At 44.6% G+C, this 14,540-nt stretch overlaps 1 protein-coding gene across 2 annotated transcripts in view; it reads left to right on the top strand.

The window, feature by feature from the left end:
• plppr5b (phospholipid phosphatase related 5b) overlaps nt 1–13,409 on the top strand; it is a 173,469-nt gene extending 160,060 nt beyond the window's left edge. For both annotated transcript variants that reach the window (XM_049565616.1, XM_049565617.1), the window contains one exon: nt 10,521–13,409. In XM_049565616.1, coding sequence (XP_049421573.1) covers nt 10,521–10,550 — 30 coding nt within the window. In that variant the 3' untranslated portion in view covers nt 10,551–13,409. The remainder of the gene's footprint in view (nt 1–10,520) is intronic.
• The last annotated feature ends 1,131 nt before the right edge of the window (nt 13,410–14,540 follow it).

Below are 14,540 nucleotides of genomic sequence, written 5' to 3'. Positions count from 1 at the left end.
ATGAAGAGCCTTCCTACATTAAGGAGCGCGTCCTGGCCTTCCTGCGCTGGCTGCAGGGTCTTGACTGGTTCCAGCGTCTCAGAAAGAAAAGGCAACAAACTGTGAAGTGGTTTCAAACCTGAGTTCTGACAAATCTCTGGACAAATCTTCTCTACCTTTCTTTTTAGTCCACGTTTGAATTAGACAAATTCGATTGGCTGATATTGTTGTGTAAATCAGGTCCAGCCTCTGTCCTGTTAGGTTTGTGAGATACTGGAGTGTAACTCTGACGTGTACGTGGTGGTTTCTATCTACCACCATGAGGGTTGGGCATCGTCTATTGAATTAGCATATGATGATGTCCACAGTGAAACATTCTGATGTGGCCGGGTGCCACAGAGAGATGGGCGGATGACTGACAGCCATTTGCTTTGCAATAAAACCAACAAGCCAGGAAACTGAATGACGTGTGAAATTTGGAGGTCAGGCCAGTGGTTCCCAAACATTTCATGTCACATCCACTGTTGAGGCTAAAGACTGTCACTCCAACAAGTAAATCAGTTGCACTTGTATCAACTAAAACAGCTAAATCGAATTTTACAGAGATAACACGACCATGAGCATGAACTGTATGTTTCTATACATGCTTGTTTCTCGTTAGTTTATATACAAGGCTCTTCTGCTGTATCGGCATCCTTCGGATTAGACTTTTTTTATTTGTTTATTTGTTTGTTTGTTTTTATGCCATGCCAGCGATAGCCATGGCCGGAGTCATTATGTTTTCGGGTTGTCCATCTGTCCTTCAGGGAGTTTCCTCATATTTGGCACAAACTTCTAATTGGACTAAAAAATGATCTAATTCAAATTTGGTGGTCTAAGGTCATAGTCACTGTGACCTTACATCTGCTTCATTCTCATAAACACAGTAACTTAAGAAATCCTTGGGGAAGCTTCTACAAATTTGGCCCAAACATCCACTTGTTCTCAAGAATGACCTAATTCCAATTTGGTGGTCTAAGGTCAAGGTCACTGTGGTCTTGCGCCGGTCTCATTCTTGTGAACACAATGTCTCAAGAAGACATTCTGGGAGTTTCTTCATATTTGGCTCAAAATGTCCACTTGGACACAAGAATTAACTAATTAAAGTTTGGTGGCTTAAGGTCAAGGTCACAGGGACCTTGTGTCCGTCTAATTCTCATGAGCACAATATTTCAAAAGGGCCTTTGAGGAGTTTCCTCAAATTTGGCTCAGTTGTTCACTTGGACTCAAGAATGTACTAATTCAGATTGAGTGGTCTAAGGTCAAGGTCACTGTGACCTTCCATCAGTCTTAGTCTCATGTACACAATATTTCAAGAAGGCCTTCAGGGAGTTTCTTTAAATTCGTCTCGAACATCCACTTGGAGTCAAGAATGAACTAATTGTGGTCAAAGGTCAAGGTCACTGTAACCTTACAAAACCTTCACACAAATGTCTAACAGAATAAAATAATAAAATGACAAAGTTTTAATCCCCAAGGTCAAAGATCACCTTCACTGTGACATCATAATGTTCTGCATAAAACACTTCTGGCCATTACTCAACCTCATATCTCAACATCAAGAACGCCTTCGGGGAGTTTATTGAAATTTGGCCCAAATGTCCACTTGAACTCAAGAATGAGCTAATTAAAATATGGTGGTCTAAGGTCAAGGTCACTTTGACCTTGCATCCGTCTCATTCTCGTGAACACAATATCTCAAGTTGTCCTTTGGGAGGAGTTTCTTTAAACTGCGCTCAAATGTCCACTTGGAGTCAAAAATGAACTAATTCAAATTTGGTGATTTAAGGTCAAGGTCACTGTGTCCTTCTGTGTGAAGCATCCATGTTTTTACAGACACAGATGTAAACTGTTACTGCTACTTAACTGGTGCGTGTAGGCATATAACTGTAAGGTGCCTGCACGTATTAATCTGTCCTGATGTACGCGTGATGTCAACAACAAGGGCCTTTGTTAATGACAATCTTTTGTACATGTGTTTTAAATACTATGAAGCGAGCAGGACTAATCACAGAGCTGCTCATGTTTGGAGCTCACATACTAAACAAAAGTGCGGGATAGAATGAGAGAGATGCATCTGCTCTCCTTCCTGGACTGCATCCTTCTGAGACATGTGCTGTCATTAGAGGGACTTATGGTGATGTTGTCACAGAGTGTTAGAACAGTGTGTGGCCACAAACATGCAGGATTAAGCACCACATGGCAGAAGATAATACACATGAAGTGTTCACTCTGAGTGCCTTGAAAAGCTCCATTCTAAAGCAAATAATCAGGATTACACAAGTTTTCCCAAAGCCGACTAAAACCAGATCATCATCCCACTGTAAGGGTCTGCATTTCAAAATTTGCAACAGTGGACCGAATGAATTAGTGAACAACAACATCAAGACAGGTAATTATAGTATAAATTATAGGGCTATATGTGTCTCTGAGATTCAGACACAGCCACATGTTTCTTGTTCACGCACTGGAACTCTGATTTCCTGGTTGGAGGTCAGATGCAGTGTGGAGTTATTAATACTGTGCACCTGCTTTCATTTAACATTAATAACATCACACGATATCAGCCAGTGGTTTCACATCTGCATGTTATCTCAAAATGTGAAAAATATTTGTTGTGTTCTCTTTAAATGTGAAACAAATTTGACAATAAGTGTAAAATTTCATAATTTTAACCATTGTTTCTTTTCGTTCCTATAACTTTATATTCTCCAAGTTAAATGGTGAGATCTGGGAACATGGAGATGTCTTTAAAGGTGCGGACACACCAAACCGACATCAAAGAACTAGCGGTGACGAAAGCCAACTGTTGCGTCGTCTACGTCGCCTCACGTCGCCCTGTGTCAGTTGCATTTGAACACACTACACGGACTACATCCGACGGCCAAGTAGCACGTACGTTCTGCGCCTGCGTGAGAGAGAGCGGAGTGAGAGAGTGGTACATCCTGTCAGCCGAGGGGTTTCCTATCTGTGCAGCCGAGCACCGCAGCACCTCCACGGACTATTACATCCAGACGGTCCCGGTGTTTCCTCCGCAGGCTCCACTTCACTCAGCTGCCCGATAAACCCGCTGCTACTTCCCACTTTAACCTGAATAACAAACCAGGGCTCGGTGCTCCGGTTGGATCCAAACGGAGAGCCGGGGCTAGCTCAGAGACTAGCGGAGGCTAACTGGCTGTGCTTCCCTCCGGTCATGCTGCGGCTAACGCTCCGCTAGCTGCTCCCAGCTAGCTCCGGTGTGTTATTCAGGTTAAAGTGTGAAGAAGCAGCGGGTCTGTGGGGCAGCTGAGTGAAGTGGAGCCTGAGGAGGAAGCACCGGTTAGCCCCGGTTTCACTACAGGCAGATTCACTCGCTACAGGGGCGAGGAAATAAAACCTGAACAGCCAATCAGAGTGATCTCTCTCACCGACAAGCTCCGCCGCCAATTCAACATGCTCAATCGGCCAAAAAGCCACCGACGCCAAAGTGCAGACGGTGCGGGAAAACACCACAAAAACTAGGGCGACAGACGCTCACCGACGGCCCGACTTTGGTCGACGGTCGACCATCGGCTTGGTGTGTCAGGGCCTTAAAATGGAATGAGACGGATTAAAAAGCACGAGCAGTGAGACGATCCATCGTATTGTCATAGAATGGTTCATATAATATCCTAAGAATTTGCCCCCCACAAATGAAATTGTGTCTTCAACGCAGTTACATAATTAATGTAAAGTTAGGGTTTGGGAGACGAACTGAGGACGGACAGATTGACACAGTCTCACACTCCCCTCCAGTCTTACCCCTGGCGAAGATGATTATAGGAGAACGTTAATATATTCAGTATGCCTTCATACTGGACTTGCATCATATAAACAGATCCCATACTGTATGTGTGTATTATTCAGTCCAGTCAGGATCTTTCTGTCGAAGGAGCACAAGGCCTTTAAACAAATCAATGTATGTTGGTCAAACTATGTTCCTTTGGCCGACTGACTACCCATCTGTTGGGCTGGCAGCCATCTTGGTCCACAGTGACCAAGCCACTTTGTATCCCATGAAGCCAAAGAGAGGATGAGGCTGATGCAGCCAAACTAAACACTGTCCAGAGTATTTGGCACGTGTGGTTGAAGTGCTTTTTCCTCCTTTGTCTTTGCCTCTGAGTGAAATCTTTGTCTATCCATCTTCAGAATTCACGATGCCAGATGTAACAGCGGCGTTTCTATTTACTCCAGCCTGCTGTGTTGTCTTTCCGCTTCCTCTAACAAGATACACATTTAGCAGCCAAACGGAGAAAACACATGACTCCTATCTGATGATTCAATTCACAGCTTTCTGCCGAGAGAGCCTGCGCTCAGTTGTCTGACAAAGAACAGAAAATCTCACACTCTCACCTCGGCTATGGCAGGCTTGGTGGAAAATTGCCTGCTCTAAAGATAGCTCAGCCTAAAGATGCCTGAAAGCTAAACAAGCCACAGCGAGCGAAATGCCAGGGCAGGAAGGAACCTTTGAGCAGAAAAAAATGAATCCCACGCTTTTATTTAGTTACTTTTTCCTCTGGAGTCGAGTGGAATGGAAGATGCCATAGCCACACATTCATCACTGGCTAAGTATGACTTCCCTGAAAGATAAATTTAATGAAACAAGCTAATCATCTGATCCGATTTTTGCACCAAATCTGCTTTGTAGAAAACTGGACAGATTAAAGCCCCCAAGAGGAGATCATACTTTCTCATCTTGGAGAGTCAATAATTGCTTGTTTTACTAGAAACACAGGAGGAAACTGCCAAGTGTAATATATTTCCTCCAATATAAATGCTAATATCTCTCCTCAGTCATCTGAAACATCTAAATGATGAAACGGGAGACAAATCATTGGCTTGAACTTGCAACCTCAACAGACTGCTGGATGAGATTATTTTAACACTGTCAACAGCCTCCAGTAAAAAAAAACATCTGTTACATAATAGGAGAGGTCAGTCATCTGATTTTCCTCACAGATGCTGTGTTACCCCTCATGTAGGCGAGATTCAGCTGCTTCACACATACACACTCTACTGTGGTTCAGGTGTGCAGATTAAGAAGTGGAGTATTTTAAAGTTAGAACGTGTGCTGGTCAGATAAAGATACAGCATTGCTAAGATGAGTAAGGGACAGATGGTATGCACCCCAGCAGCAACCGCTGAGGCTGAAAAATGAAGCCAGTGTGGAAGTGCCACAGACTGCAGTTCATCAAATGGCCACTTGAGGCTGGCTCCTAGGGAGAGTCAATCTCCATAGATCCCCATGTTGAAATGTCCAACTCTACGGCAGAAATAAACGTGTTTACAGCCTGGTACAAAAAACAGATTTAGCTAATTTAAACATTCATGACAACTGTACAGGGGGGTTAATTTTTCTTTATACACACTTGTTTACATTTTATCAAGACTAAAATTTACATATATTTAAAGGCGGGGCCACTTTCAGTTGAAAAAAAATAACGATAACTATCATATTATCTTGGCAGCATGGTGGTGCAGTGGTTAGCATTGTCACCTCACAGCAAGAGGGTTCCTGGCTGTAGTACGATACGGCTCATTTCAGTTCAGTGCGCTTCTTTTCTGTTCCCACCAGAAATGGGGGACTCGAGTCACATGACTTGACTCGAGTCAGACTCGAGTTGCAAATATGATGACTTGAGACTTGCTTGACTAACGCTGATAAAAAACTCGACTCGACTTTGACTTTGTATTCATGACTTGAGACTTGACTTTGACTTGAGACAGATGACTCAAAAGGACTTGGCTTTAATTCGATATTAAAGGCACGTTAATCACCCTTGGGCGTCACTTCTGTTTACGTTCAACAATGTTATCAAACACAACGAAGCTAGCTCGCTCCTCTCCTCGTCCTCCGTGACTCTGTCATGAACAAGTGATAGCTGCTAGTTACCCTGGATTTATACACCTTCAAGAGATAGTGCACCCAACATGAAGATTCAGCCATTATCTACTCACCCATATGCCGAGGGAGGCTCAGGTGAAGTTTTAGAGTCCTCACATCACCTGCGGAGATCCAAGGGGAGAGGAGGTAGCAACACAACTCCACCTAATGGAGGCTGACGGCGCCCCAGATTCAAACGTCCAAAACACATAATTGAAACCACAAAATATCTCCATACTGCTCGTCCGTAGTGATCCAAGTGTCCTGAATAGGGTTGGGTCGGTATGAGAGGGAAAAAAAAACGGTCCGGTTTTTGTAAAAAACCGCATCAAGTCGATAATACTGGATTTTCACCGCTTGGGGGCGCAATTGACTCATTTAAAATAAAAAAACGACCTTAGGACAACAGAGTGACAGTAACAAGTTGTTTCTTTTATTCCTTACAAATAAATTTTGCAGCTTGCTCAATCAGTGCAAACAAGCGTTGCCTCCTTCGTCTGGCTCAAAGCCAAAGTGTTGCCATAGTGGCGCATTCTTTGATTTCATCGAGACTAAATTGTGCGCCATTATCGACTCCCCGTCACTGTTAAACAAACTCCAGGCTACAGTAGAGGCGCATGCGCACTCGCACCTCCTAGCTCAGTCCCCGCCCCCCTCTCTCTCCTGCTTGCTGTGCGCTCGGTGAAGAGGCAGACACAGGTGCTCACAGACTCAGGCTTACTATAAGCAGAGTGGACTACGTGTAAAAATGTCTGTGAAAAATCCCCGCGATGTGAAAAATACATGCTGAACAGTCTTTTGTGTGACACTGGTGCGTGGAGCGAAGTCCGCACGGTCGTGCTTTGCGCGCACAGTGCTTGCGGACGTCCACTTTTAGTGGGCGGACCTCCGCGGTGTCCGCTCCGTGTACGTTCTGCCTGAGTATGCAGTCCGGTCGGTATCAAAAAATAAAACCCGGTCCAAGATGGAGTACCGGACCAAATTGGTATTACCGAGAACCGACCCAACCCTAGTTCTGTAGCCCCGACATAAAAAGTTGTTTGGAAAAACGTCATTTGAACTCTGTTTTTAGCCTCATTGTAGCCTGTAGCTCTGACTGTGTGCAGGTGCGCACACGTGAGCGCGGTGCACAGAGACCATGAGACATGGGCACCGCGTTCATGTGTGTGTGCTTGCCTTCGCTGGTCTCGCACTGGCAGGTTGGTGCAACCTGGACTCAAATGTTTTTTTTGTCATTTGTGGAGCCTGGGCTGCCTACAGAGACCGGACTTTTTCACAGCATATTCAGAGAACATGTTCGTTGTATGTGACATATGACTTGACTTGTGACTTGTGACTTGCTTGACCTGAGCAATGACTCGACTTGACTTGCTTGATTCTCACCACAAGTAATGTGGGACTTGCTTGAGACTTGAAGGTAAAGACTTGAGACTTGAAGGTAAAGACTTGAGACTTGCTTGTGACTTGCACATGTGTGACTTTCTCGCATGTCTGGTTCCCACAGTGAAAGTTGTGGATGGTACCAACAGAAGCGTTCCTTAGCGTCCCCATGTTTGGTCCCCCCTCTGTTGGGGTACCTAGCACACAGATCTGGTACTAAAAGGTGGAGCTGTGAACACTGCAGTCTGATTGGTCAGTAGAGGACGCTCACTCTGGTTTTATGTAACCTCTGTTCATACATCAGTAAACTACAACTATAAAATGAAAGAGAAAAAAATCACTTCATTCACTGGGCCGACTGCCGGCAACTTTTAAGGTGGAACGTTAACTTGTAATGTTACTCAATGCATGAGTTGATGACGTGAATCCATCAGCACACCTTAAATTTCACTGTGACAACTTTGACCATCACTTTAGTTTTTATATGACACACACTTTTAGTAATGACTTTAAAATATAGATTCATTTGGAGCGGATTATGTGAAGGTCATATATTCTAATCCTCACTTCCTGTGGGCTACAGCAACACTAAACCCCTGAGCTTGCCTGAGAAGGACTAAATGCACAAATCCCCCTTTGTTTTTTTACAATAGTGGTCTGTGGTCTGGTTAAAGAGAATTCATGGTGAAAAGAAACACTGACTGTAGAGGATGTGAAACATGGTCCCATTTGTGCTGTACACCCAATCATCCACTTCTCACCACTCGTTGAAAAACAACCAATGCCGACATTTTTTTCTGAAAAGGACAGTCTCAATAGAACATCCTCTGCTCTGCTTAGCACTGTAGCTACTTGAGGAAGCAGCGAGGAAAGCACTCTCCAGGCTTGCATCTCTACCCGGCCCTCCTCCTCTTCTCTTGCTCCACAGCCAAACACACTCTGAGGTTGGATTAGAAAATCAAAGCTTCTAGTCTCCATGAACAAGCATCCCCTGCTGCTGCTTCTTACTGCCATTGTTTTGCATGCTGTGATGGTTGCTAATCAGGCCTAGGTCTCCTTCTCTTGCAATGCTTTGATATATGTTTAGGACTTCATGATTGGAGTGCTGTGACGGTGTGTTTTGGAGTTACTGGGGTTCTTAAAGGAAGATTCCGGTATATTTCCATCTAATGTATTTCCCATATGTGTAGCCATTGTGACTCTGAGTCGCGCTAACTTTGCACTTGCCCAACACATCCTCACTCCGACCTCGTCACATATTGACATTTGCTCATGGACCTTCCATGTTGAGATATGATGTGTAAGGTACCCTGGGTGTGTTGGTTGTTGATGTTCTGGGACGCCGTGTCAACCTCAGATTTCAAAATACAGTCTCTGCATACAGTCTCTCAAAATAAACGCACTGCGTCGCAAACTGGCATTTTTTCCTTCAACACACGCACATGGTTGGGTTCATGAAAAAGAACAGGGTTGGGTTAACAATCTTACGAGAAGCGAACCCTGGCCTTCTGGGTTAAAGTCAGTGGTTGTTGGACCTATCCACCACCCCACCTGCTCGCCCTACTCGGACATCTGCTGCCTTCATTTTCATTGTTGACCTACAGTATTTCCCCTGACGCCACTGGGCACCTTTAAACAATAATGGCAAGCATATCATGCCAACATGAAAGGAGAGCTTTTTTTGTCAATGTCTGATGCCAGAAGTCACTGCCCAACAGAGGTTGCGCTAGACTTTTTCGTCGCCGGAAAAATCTGGTCATAATCTATTTTTACCGGTCATTTTAATTTTCGTTTTTAAATGATAATAAAGATATTCAAAGACAATTAGTTTTCATTCGTTTGTTTTTAATAAATCCAACAAGCAAGTTATAAAGTGTGCATTAATAAGGACATGAACGAAAAGATGAACAGACATCCACACACCCGTGCCATTAGGCTTAGCATCCGGTGTGTCCAGGGCGTTATGTAGTTATGTCTGTAGGCTCGGTGACACAAAATTAAAATTGTGATGAAGTGATTATGGTATTGAAAAATGTGTTCGGTTATGCACGGTTGTGTTTTTTTAAATTATAAACACGGTATTTTCTCCTCATGTTCCTCACTCAGTGCGTGCTGTTATTTTATTTTGAAAATTGGCCGGATTCTCTCGACTTTTCTGTGTCCGACTTCCTGTTTGGTACGATCCGCTCGATCCAGCTTGACAGAAGCGCTCATGGCTCCCGTGAAAAACAGACCAGATGCCGAACTGAAGCGCTGCCTCCGCAGGCGCTCCGCTCTGCTCAGCGGCCTGTGTGGACAGTCAGATAGGTTGACATGGGCGCTGACTGAAAACTGCCTCCGCTGCTGGGCGCTGCGCTTCGGTTCTGCGTCCGGTGTTACCAGGGCGTTATGTCAGCAACGCTACATGAAGCAGATGAATGACCTTTTCTCTGCAGTGTGAAAACGGCAGCCACTTAAACCACTGACTGTGCACTCTGCCACCAAGTGGGCAGGGGTGGTAATTGCAACCGGTCAAAATGACCGACGGCCTTCAGATTTTCCGGTCATTGTTGTAAAAAACCGGTCAATGACCGAGAATATCCGGTTAACGCGACCCCTGCTGCCCAAGCACCAGTTTTGAGCGACGTCAGAGTGAGACCTGGTTGACTTGCCCGCTCCGTTGTAGACATTCAGGGAAACAAGGACCTGTGCGTCATCATGCACTGGGGCAAGCGCCCTCAAAATAAATGTGAATCCGACACAAATCATTTCAGACACTTGTCTTTATGTCCCACCCAAAGTAATCACAGGATGCAGCTGCCTGGAATGGCCATTGTGGCTAACTGCATAGAAATCTACAACTCAGGCAACTTGAGCAATTTGGTTCCCTGAATCTCTACAACAGAGGTGCAGAGTGCAACCTTAGCACGACAGAGACAAAGTGGTCACATTTATGGGAAGTACAGCAGGGGGAGTAATGCCAAATTTTCAGGTTTGAAACTTCTGTTTTCTTGAATTGAGTGAAAACCACCTTAAACAATAAGTTATTTGGACTCTTCCCTCATAGAGTCACGAGTCACATAACTCTACGAGACATCATAAGACTCTTCTAGCTACCGATGGCTGCTTTCCAAAACTCTCAAATTATTTCTGAGGGATTTGTCCAAATAAAAATGTCCTGATGGACCAACTTAAAAATCTTATTTCCACCATCCTGATTCTCTTTCTCTCCTCCTCGCAGAATCACATCGCCTTCGCTGAGGTCACATGACGTGGAGTCGGCCGTGTGGCAGACCCATTGGACGTCCACGCTCTTCACCGTCCAATCCAGCTAACAGGAGTGCAGCGCTAAAACCCATTCTCTGTGTGTGTCTGGTCTGCGGTATGTTGTTCTATGTTGTCTTTATCAGGCCCCTGTTGTCATTTGCAGCTTCATGTATTCAACGAAAAAAAAGAAAGAAAGAAGAGTCAGTAACCCGGCGGGACAGGCCGCTTCTGCTTTCTCCATCTATGCACTTATTCTGAATTCTTGTTTGACTCTCGCCTCCCAAATGAAGCTTGTTGAGAGGCAAACCTGGAGCGGACTTGTTGCACACTGTGGGACACTAGAGGCACAAGTGAAGAACTGGATTGCACCATCTCAACTCTGCCAAGGTCAAATATGTTCTTACGCTTTGGTTTTGTTGTGCGCAAAAAGAGAAAGATGAAAACCCTCTTTTGTCCTGTTGCTGACGTTTTGATTTTGCTGTCATCACCTTTATACCGTTCAAAAGACTGTTGTGAATATCAGATTATGACAGTGACAGCTGGGCCCATATTTATCAAACTCATTAATGAGAAATTCTGGATTTAAATGAAAGATAAAAAATAGCTCACTCACACACGTAAGAATAAAAGCCATTGATATAACTCTTTAGTCGAAAAAAGCTTTATTTCCATTTGCAGTATTTAATTTGGTGGTATGGCTCTGTTCTGGGACCACTCCGCCCTTCCACGTGCCTACTGTACGTGGAAAGCCTTAAGGCAGAGAGAACAAACCTCCCTGCCCTTCCATGTGTCTCCATGGAAAGCCTAAGGCAGGGAGAGCAGCAGCAAAAACCCCTCGGGAACAGAACAGAGCAGCATCAGTGACAAACAGAAATGACACTGATAAGTCAGACACAGCATGAAAAGGAGGAGCTGGGGTGGAGGCAGGTTGCAAAGCAGCTCGTAGAGGAAGCAGCAACAGTAGGCAGGACAGAGCAGTTTGAATAGGGCGCCATGAATGGGATTAGCCAACTGGTTGCAGAGAAAGGAATCATGTGATCTTCAGCTGGAGATCAGCTGATGTAGCTGGGATGTGAGCTGAGCTTGACATTGTGTCCTGCCTGAACTAACGCTGTGCTCAATTTTTGTGAGCCTGTCCTGGCAGGAAATGCAGCGATGTCTCTGTAAAAAACATTTACTTTTACTGGCTAAAAAATGTGGGTGCTGCAGCAAGACTCACCTGAAAACAACTGGGTTTGTTGTTTGTTGGTCTCGAGCAGTGGTCTGCAGCCTGACTGACGCCTCACCTAGGTGCTACGCCATCCGCCATCCCCTTCAACACCGATAACAAAGTCAGATCAAATGCTGATATGATACATATGAAACGTACAGATGTAAAATGCCAACATTTTCTTCTGGTGACTGGACTGTTCTCTCCCTCACCATCAGTCAGTTTGCAGTCAGTCATGAGACAGGAATCTACAGCTCCAGTTTGTCTCTTGAAGCAACCTTTTGTCTGGTTAGTGACTGAGCTATTGGGCTTGCTAACTGGCAGCTAGCTTGCTAGCTAGTTGTGAGCAGTTATCAGTTAGCTTGCCAGACAAGCAGTTCACCAACTAGACCCAGGTGGTTCCTCCAAGCCTCCTGTACCACCTATTTCAAAGGGCCTGCGACTGAACTTTGCTGCGCTGCCTCTTGTATTGGGCAGGCTCGAAGGCTGGAATTGATTTGTTTTCTGTCTCTTTCCATAAACCTGTTATTCTTCATTCATCACTTTTTCTAGATTCGTCTTGTCATGTTTTCTCATCATAGGAGCAGCAGAATTTCCTCCCTGGCTCCAGTTTGGCTTCTTTTGTTTCCATTAAACAATTTCCTCTAAATTCAACGATGCTTGTTATTAAGGCTGTAACATGCTTCTCCCACCTACTCCCTTTTCTACATGGCCCACAGAGACATTTAACTGTATCATTGGAAAACACACTCAGTCCCTTTGTGTCTTTGTAAATTATAATCATAATGGGTAAAACTAATATAGCTGGCTAAATGTTTTGGCACAGACAAAGGTACTTTCATGCCAGTAAAACTGCTGTGTTAACAGGTGTGAAAAATAACCCTTATGAGCCAGCTTGAGACAGCAGGGCCTCAGAGTTCAAAAGACAGTGCTTGTGTAGCAGTGAGGGTTTCTTGCAATGAACATGTTGAGACATCGTGCCCTCTGCCCGCCCTCCAGTCACCAGTGGTAAGCTAACGTTAGCCTCGGCTGCTCTGTGCTATGCGCATAGACTGTACATAAAGATGGATGACATGACAGCTCCCCAGAAGTGAAGCCAGATCATCTGGATGTCTGGCTGCAGTATATAAACTGCGTCCTGTCATGTTAGCAGATGGGACATGGACCAAACTAAAAACAAACTTTTTCCCAAAGATGGTTTCTGTCATTTAGGCAGCTCTTATCTCGCTGATGTTTGTTCAAGTACTTGTTGTTCTGATCATTTTGGTTGTAACAAGTAATCTGATGTCAAAAAAAGGGGATTCGTTACCAAAGGTGCTGCTCACAATTGGTCAGACCAGTGTACGGACAGGAGCTTGATACTGGGGGAGATTGCTACTGCACAGACTCTGGCTCTCAGTGACGTCACTGGCTTGAGATTGCAGCGGCTGTATCCGGGATGTTTTGGCTCCATTTTTGTACAGCGGGTGAAAGCGGAGGTGCATAATCCATCTTCACAGTTTGACTGCACATTAGCTAGGTTGAGTGGAAGCTAGCTACCACCGCGACTCATTTGCAGTTACTGCTGGTAACGCCAGCCAGACAGTAGGACGACGTTGGTGGCGACACTGGTTTTCCCCCTTGGTCGCCCCGGTGAGCACCGCCCTCATTTTGCACCGCAACCTCCTTTTAGCATAGTTAAAGGAGAAGTCCAGTATTTTGCACTTTGAGCCCCATTTCTGGGTTGTTTATGATGAAATAGAGTGGCTCAGACCAAAATAGTTACGATTACTTCTTTTCAGAGAATTTGTCTTTCCCCTGCCTGGCTTAACACTGCTGCCTATGGCCATGTGCGAACCTGTCCTAAAACCACCCTAAATGTTCGTTTTCAAAGCCATGAAACTCACAGAGTGGTCAGTGGTGTTCGTTGATGTTCTGAGAAGAAGGTTGACGTTGTGTTCAAAAGCATCGTACAACGAAGGTTGTTTACAGGCGAGAAATCCTTTGCGCAGTTGTTTGAACTTATTAAAAAAACTTTTTAGTTCGTTCTCGTTCTTCCTCCAGGAGCGCACACAGCACTGTCGAGACGGCATTTTCGCTGAGCTAAAAGACTACAGTAGCTATGTTTCCATCCAAAAGTGATTTGAATCATTGGGAAATGCGCATTAAAAGAAATACGAATCCTGTGTGTTTCCATTAAATGAACGGACTTTGGTGAAAACTACGAACTCGCACAAGTTTTCCGCAGAACCAGAAACAAACACTGTTTTCTGGCGGTTGGCAACCAGCTTGTAAATGCATTACCGCCTTCCCGACCCGGAGTGTGGATATCACCATGGAGAGAGGTGCGCTACGTCAGACTTAATTCGAACATAATTGTTTCCATCCCCCGTTTTGCGGATCAACATTTTTTCGAATCAACCAAAACCCGGCTAAAGCGAGCGTATTTTAGTTTGTGCAAGTCAGGGGATTTTAATTCGAATTTTGGCGTTTCCATCATAATTTTCTGATGCGATACTTCTAGATGCGCATCTAAACAGGCTGATGGAAACATGGCTAATGACTACAACCTTGTCGTAAACAACCCACTTTCCGTTTCCAGTGGCAGATTACTACCAATGGACAATGAGGCTTCTATAGAAAACCAATGGATTAGACAAAATGTCAAATAAATCATCACAGAAACCACAGTTTGCTACGATTTTTATGTCAGAACATCTACAAACACCACTGACCAGTCGAAAATTAATGTTTAGGGTGGGTTTAAGACAGGTTCACACATGGCCATAGGCAGCAGTGTTAAGC

Source organism: Epinephelus fuscoguttatus, linkage group LG21 (genome assembly GCF_011397635.1).
Source record: "Epinephelus fuscoguttatus linkage group LG21, E.fuscoguttatus.final_Chr_v1".
Taxonomy (NCBI): Eukaryota; Metazoa; Chordata; class Actinopteri; order Perciformes; family Serranidae; genus Epinephelus; species Epinephelus fuscoguttatus.
The sequence above is the reverse complement of the archived record's forward strand: the minus strand, read 5'-3'. Positions and strand labels throughout refer to the sequence as shown.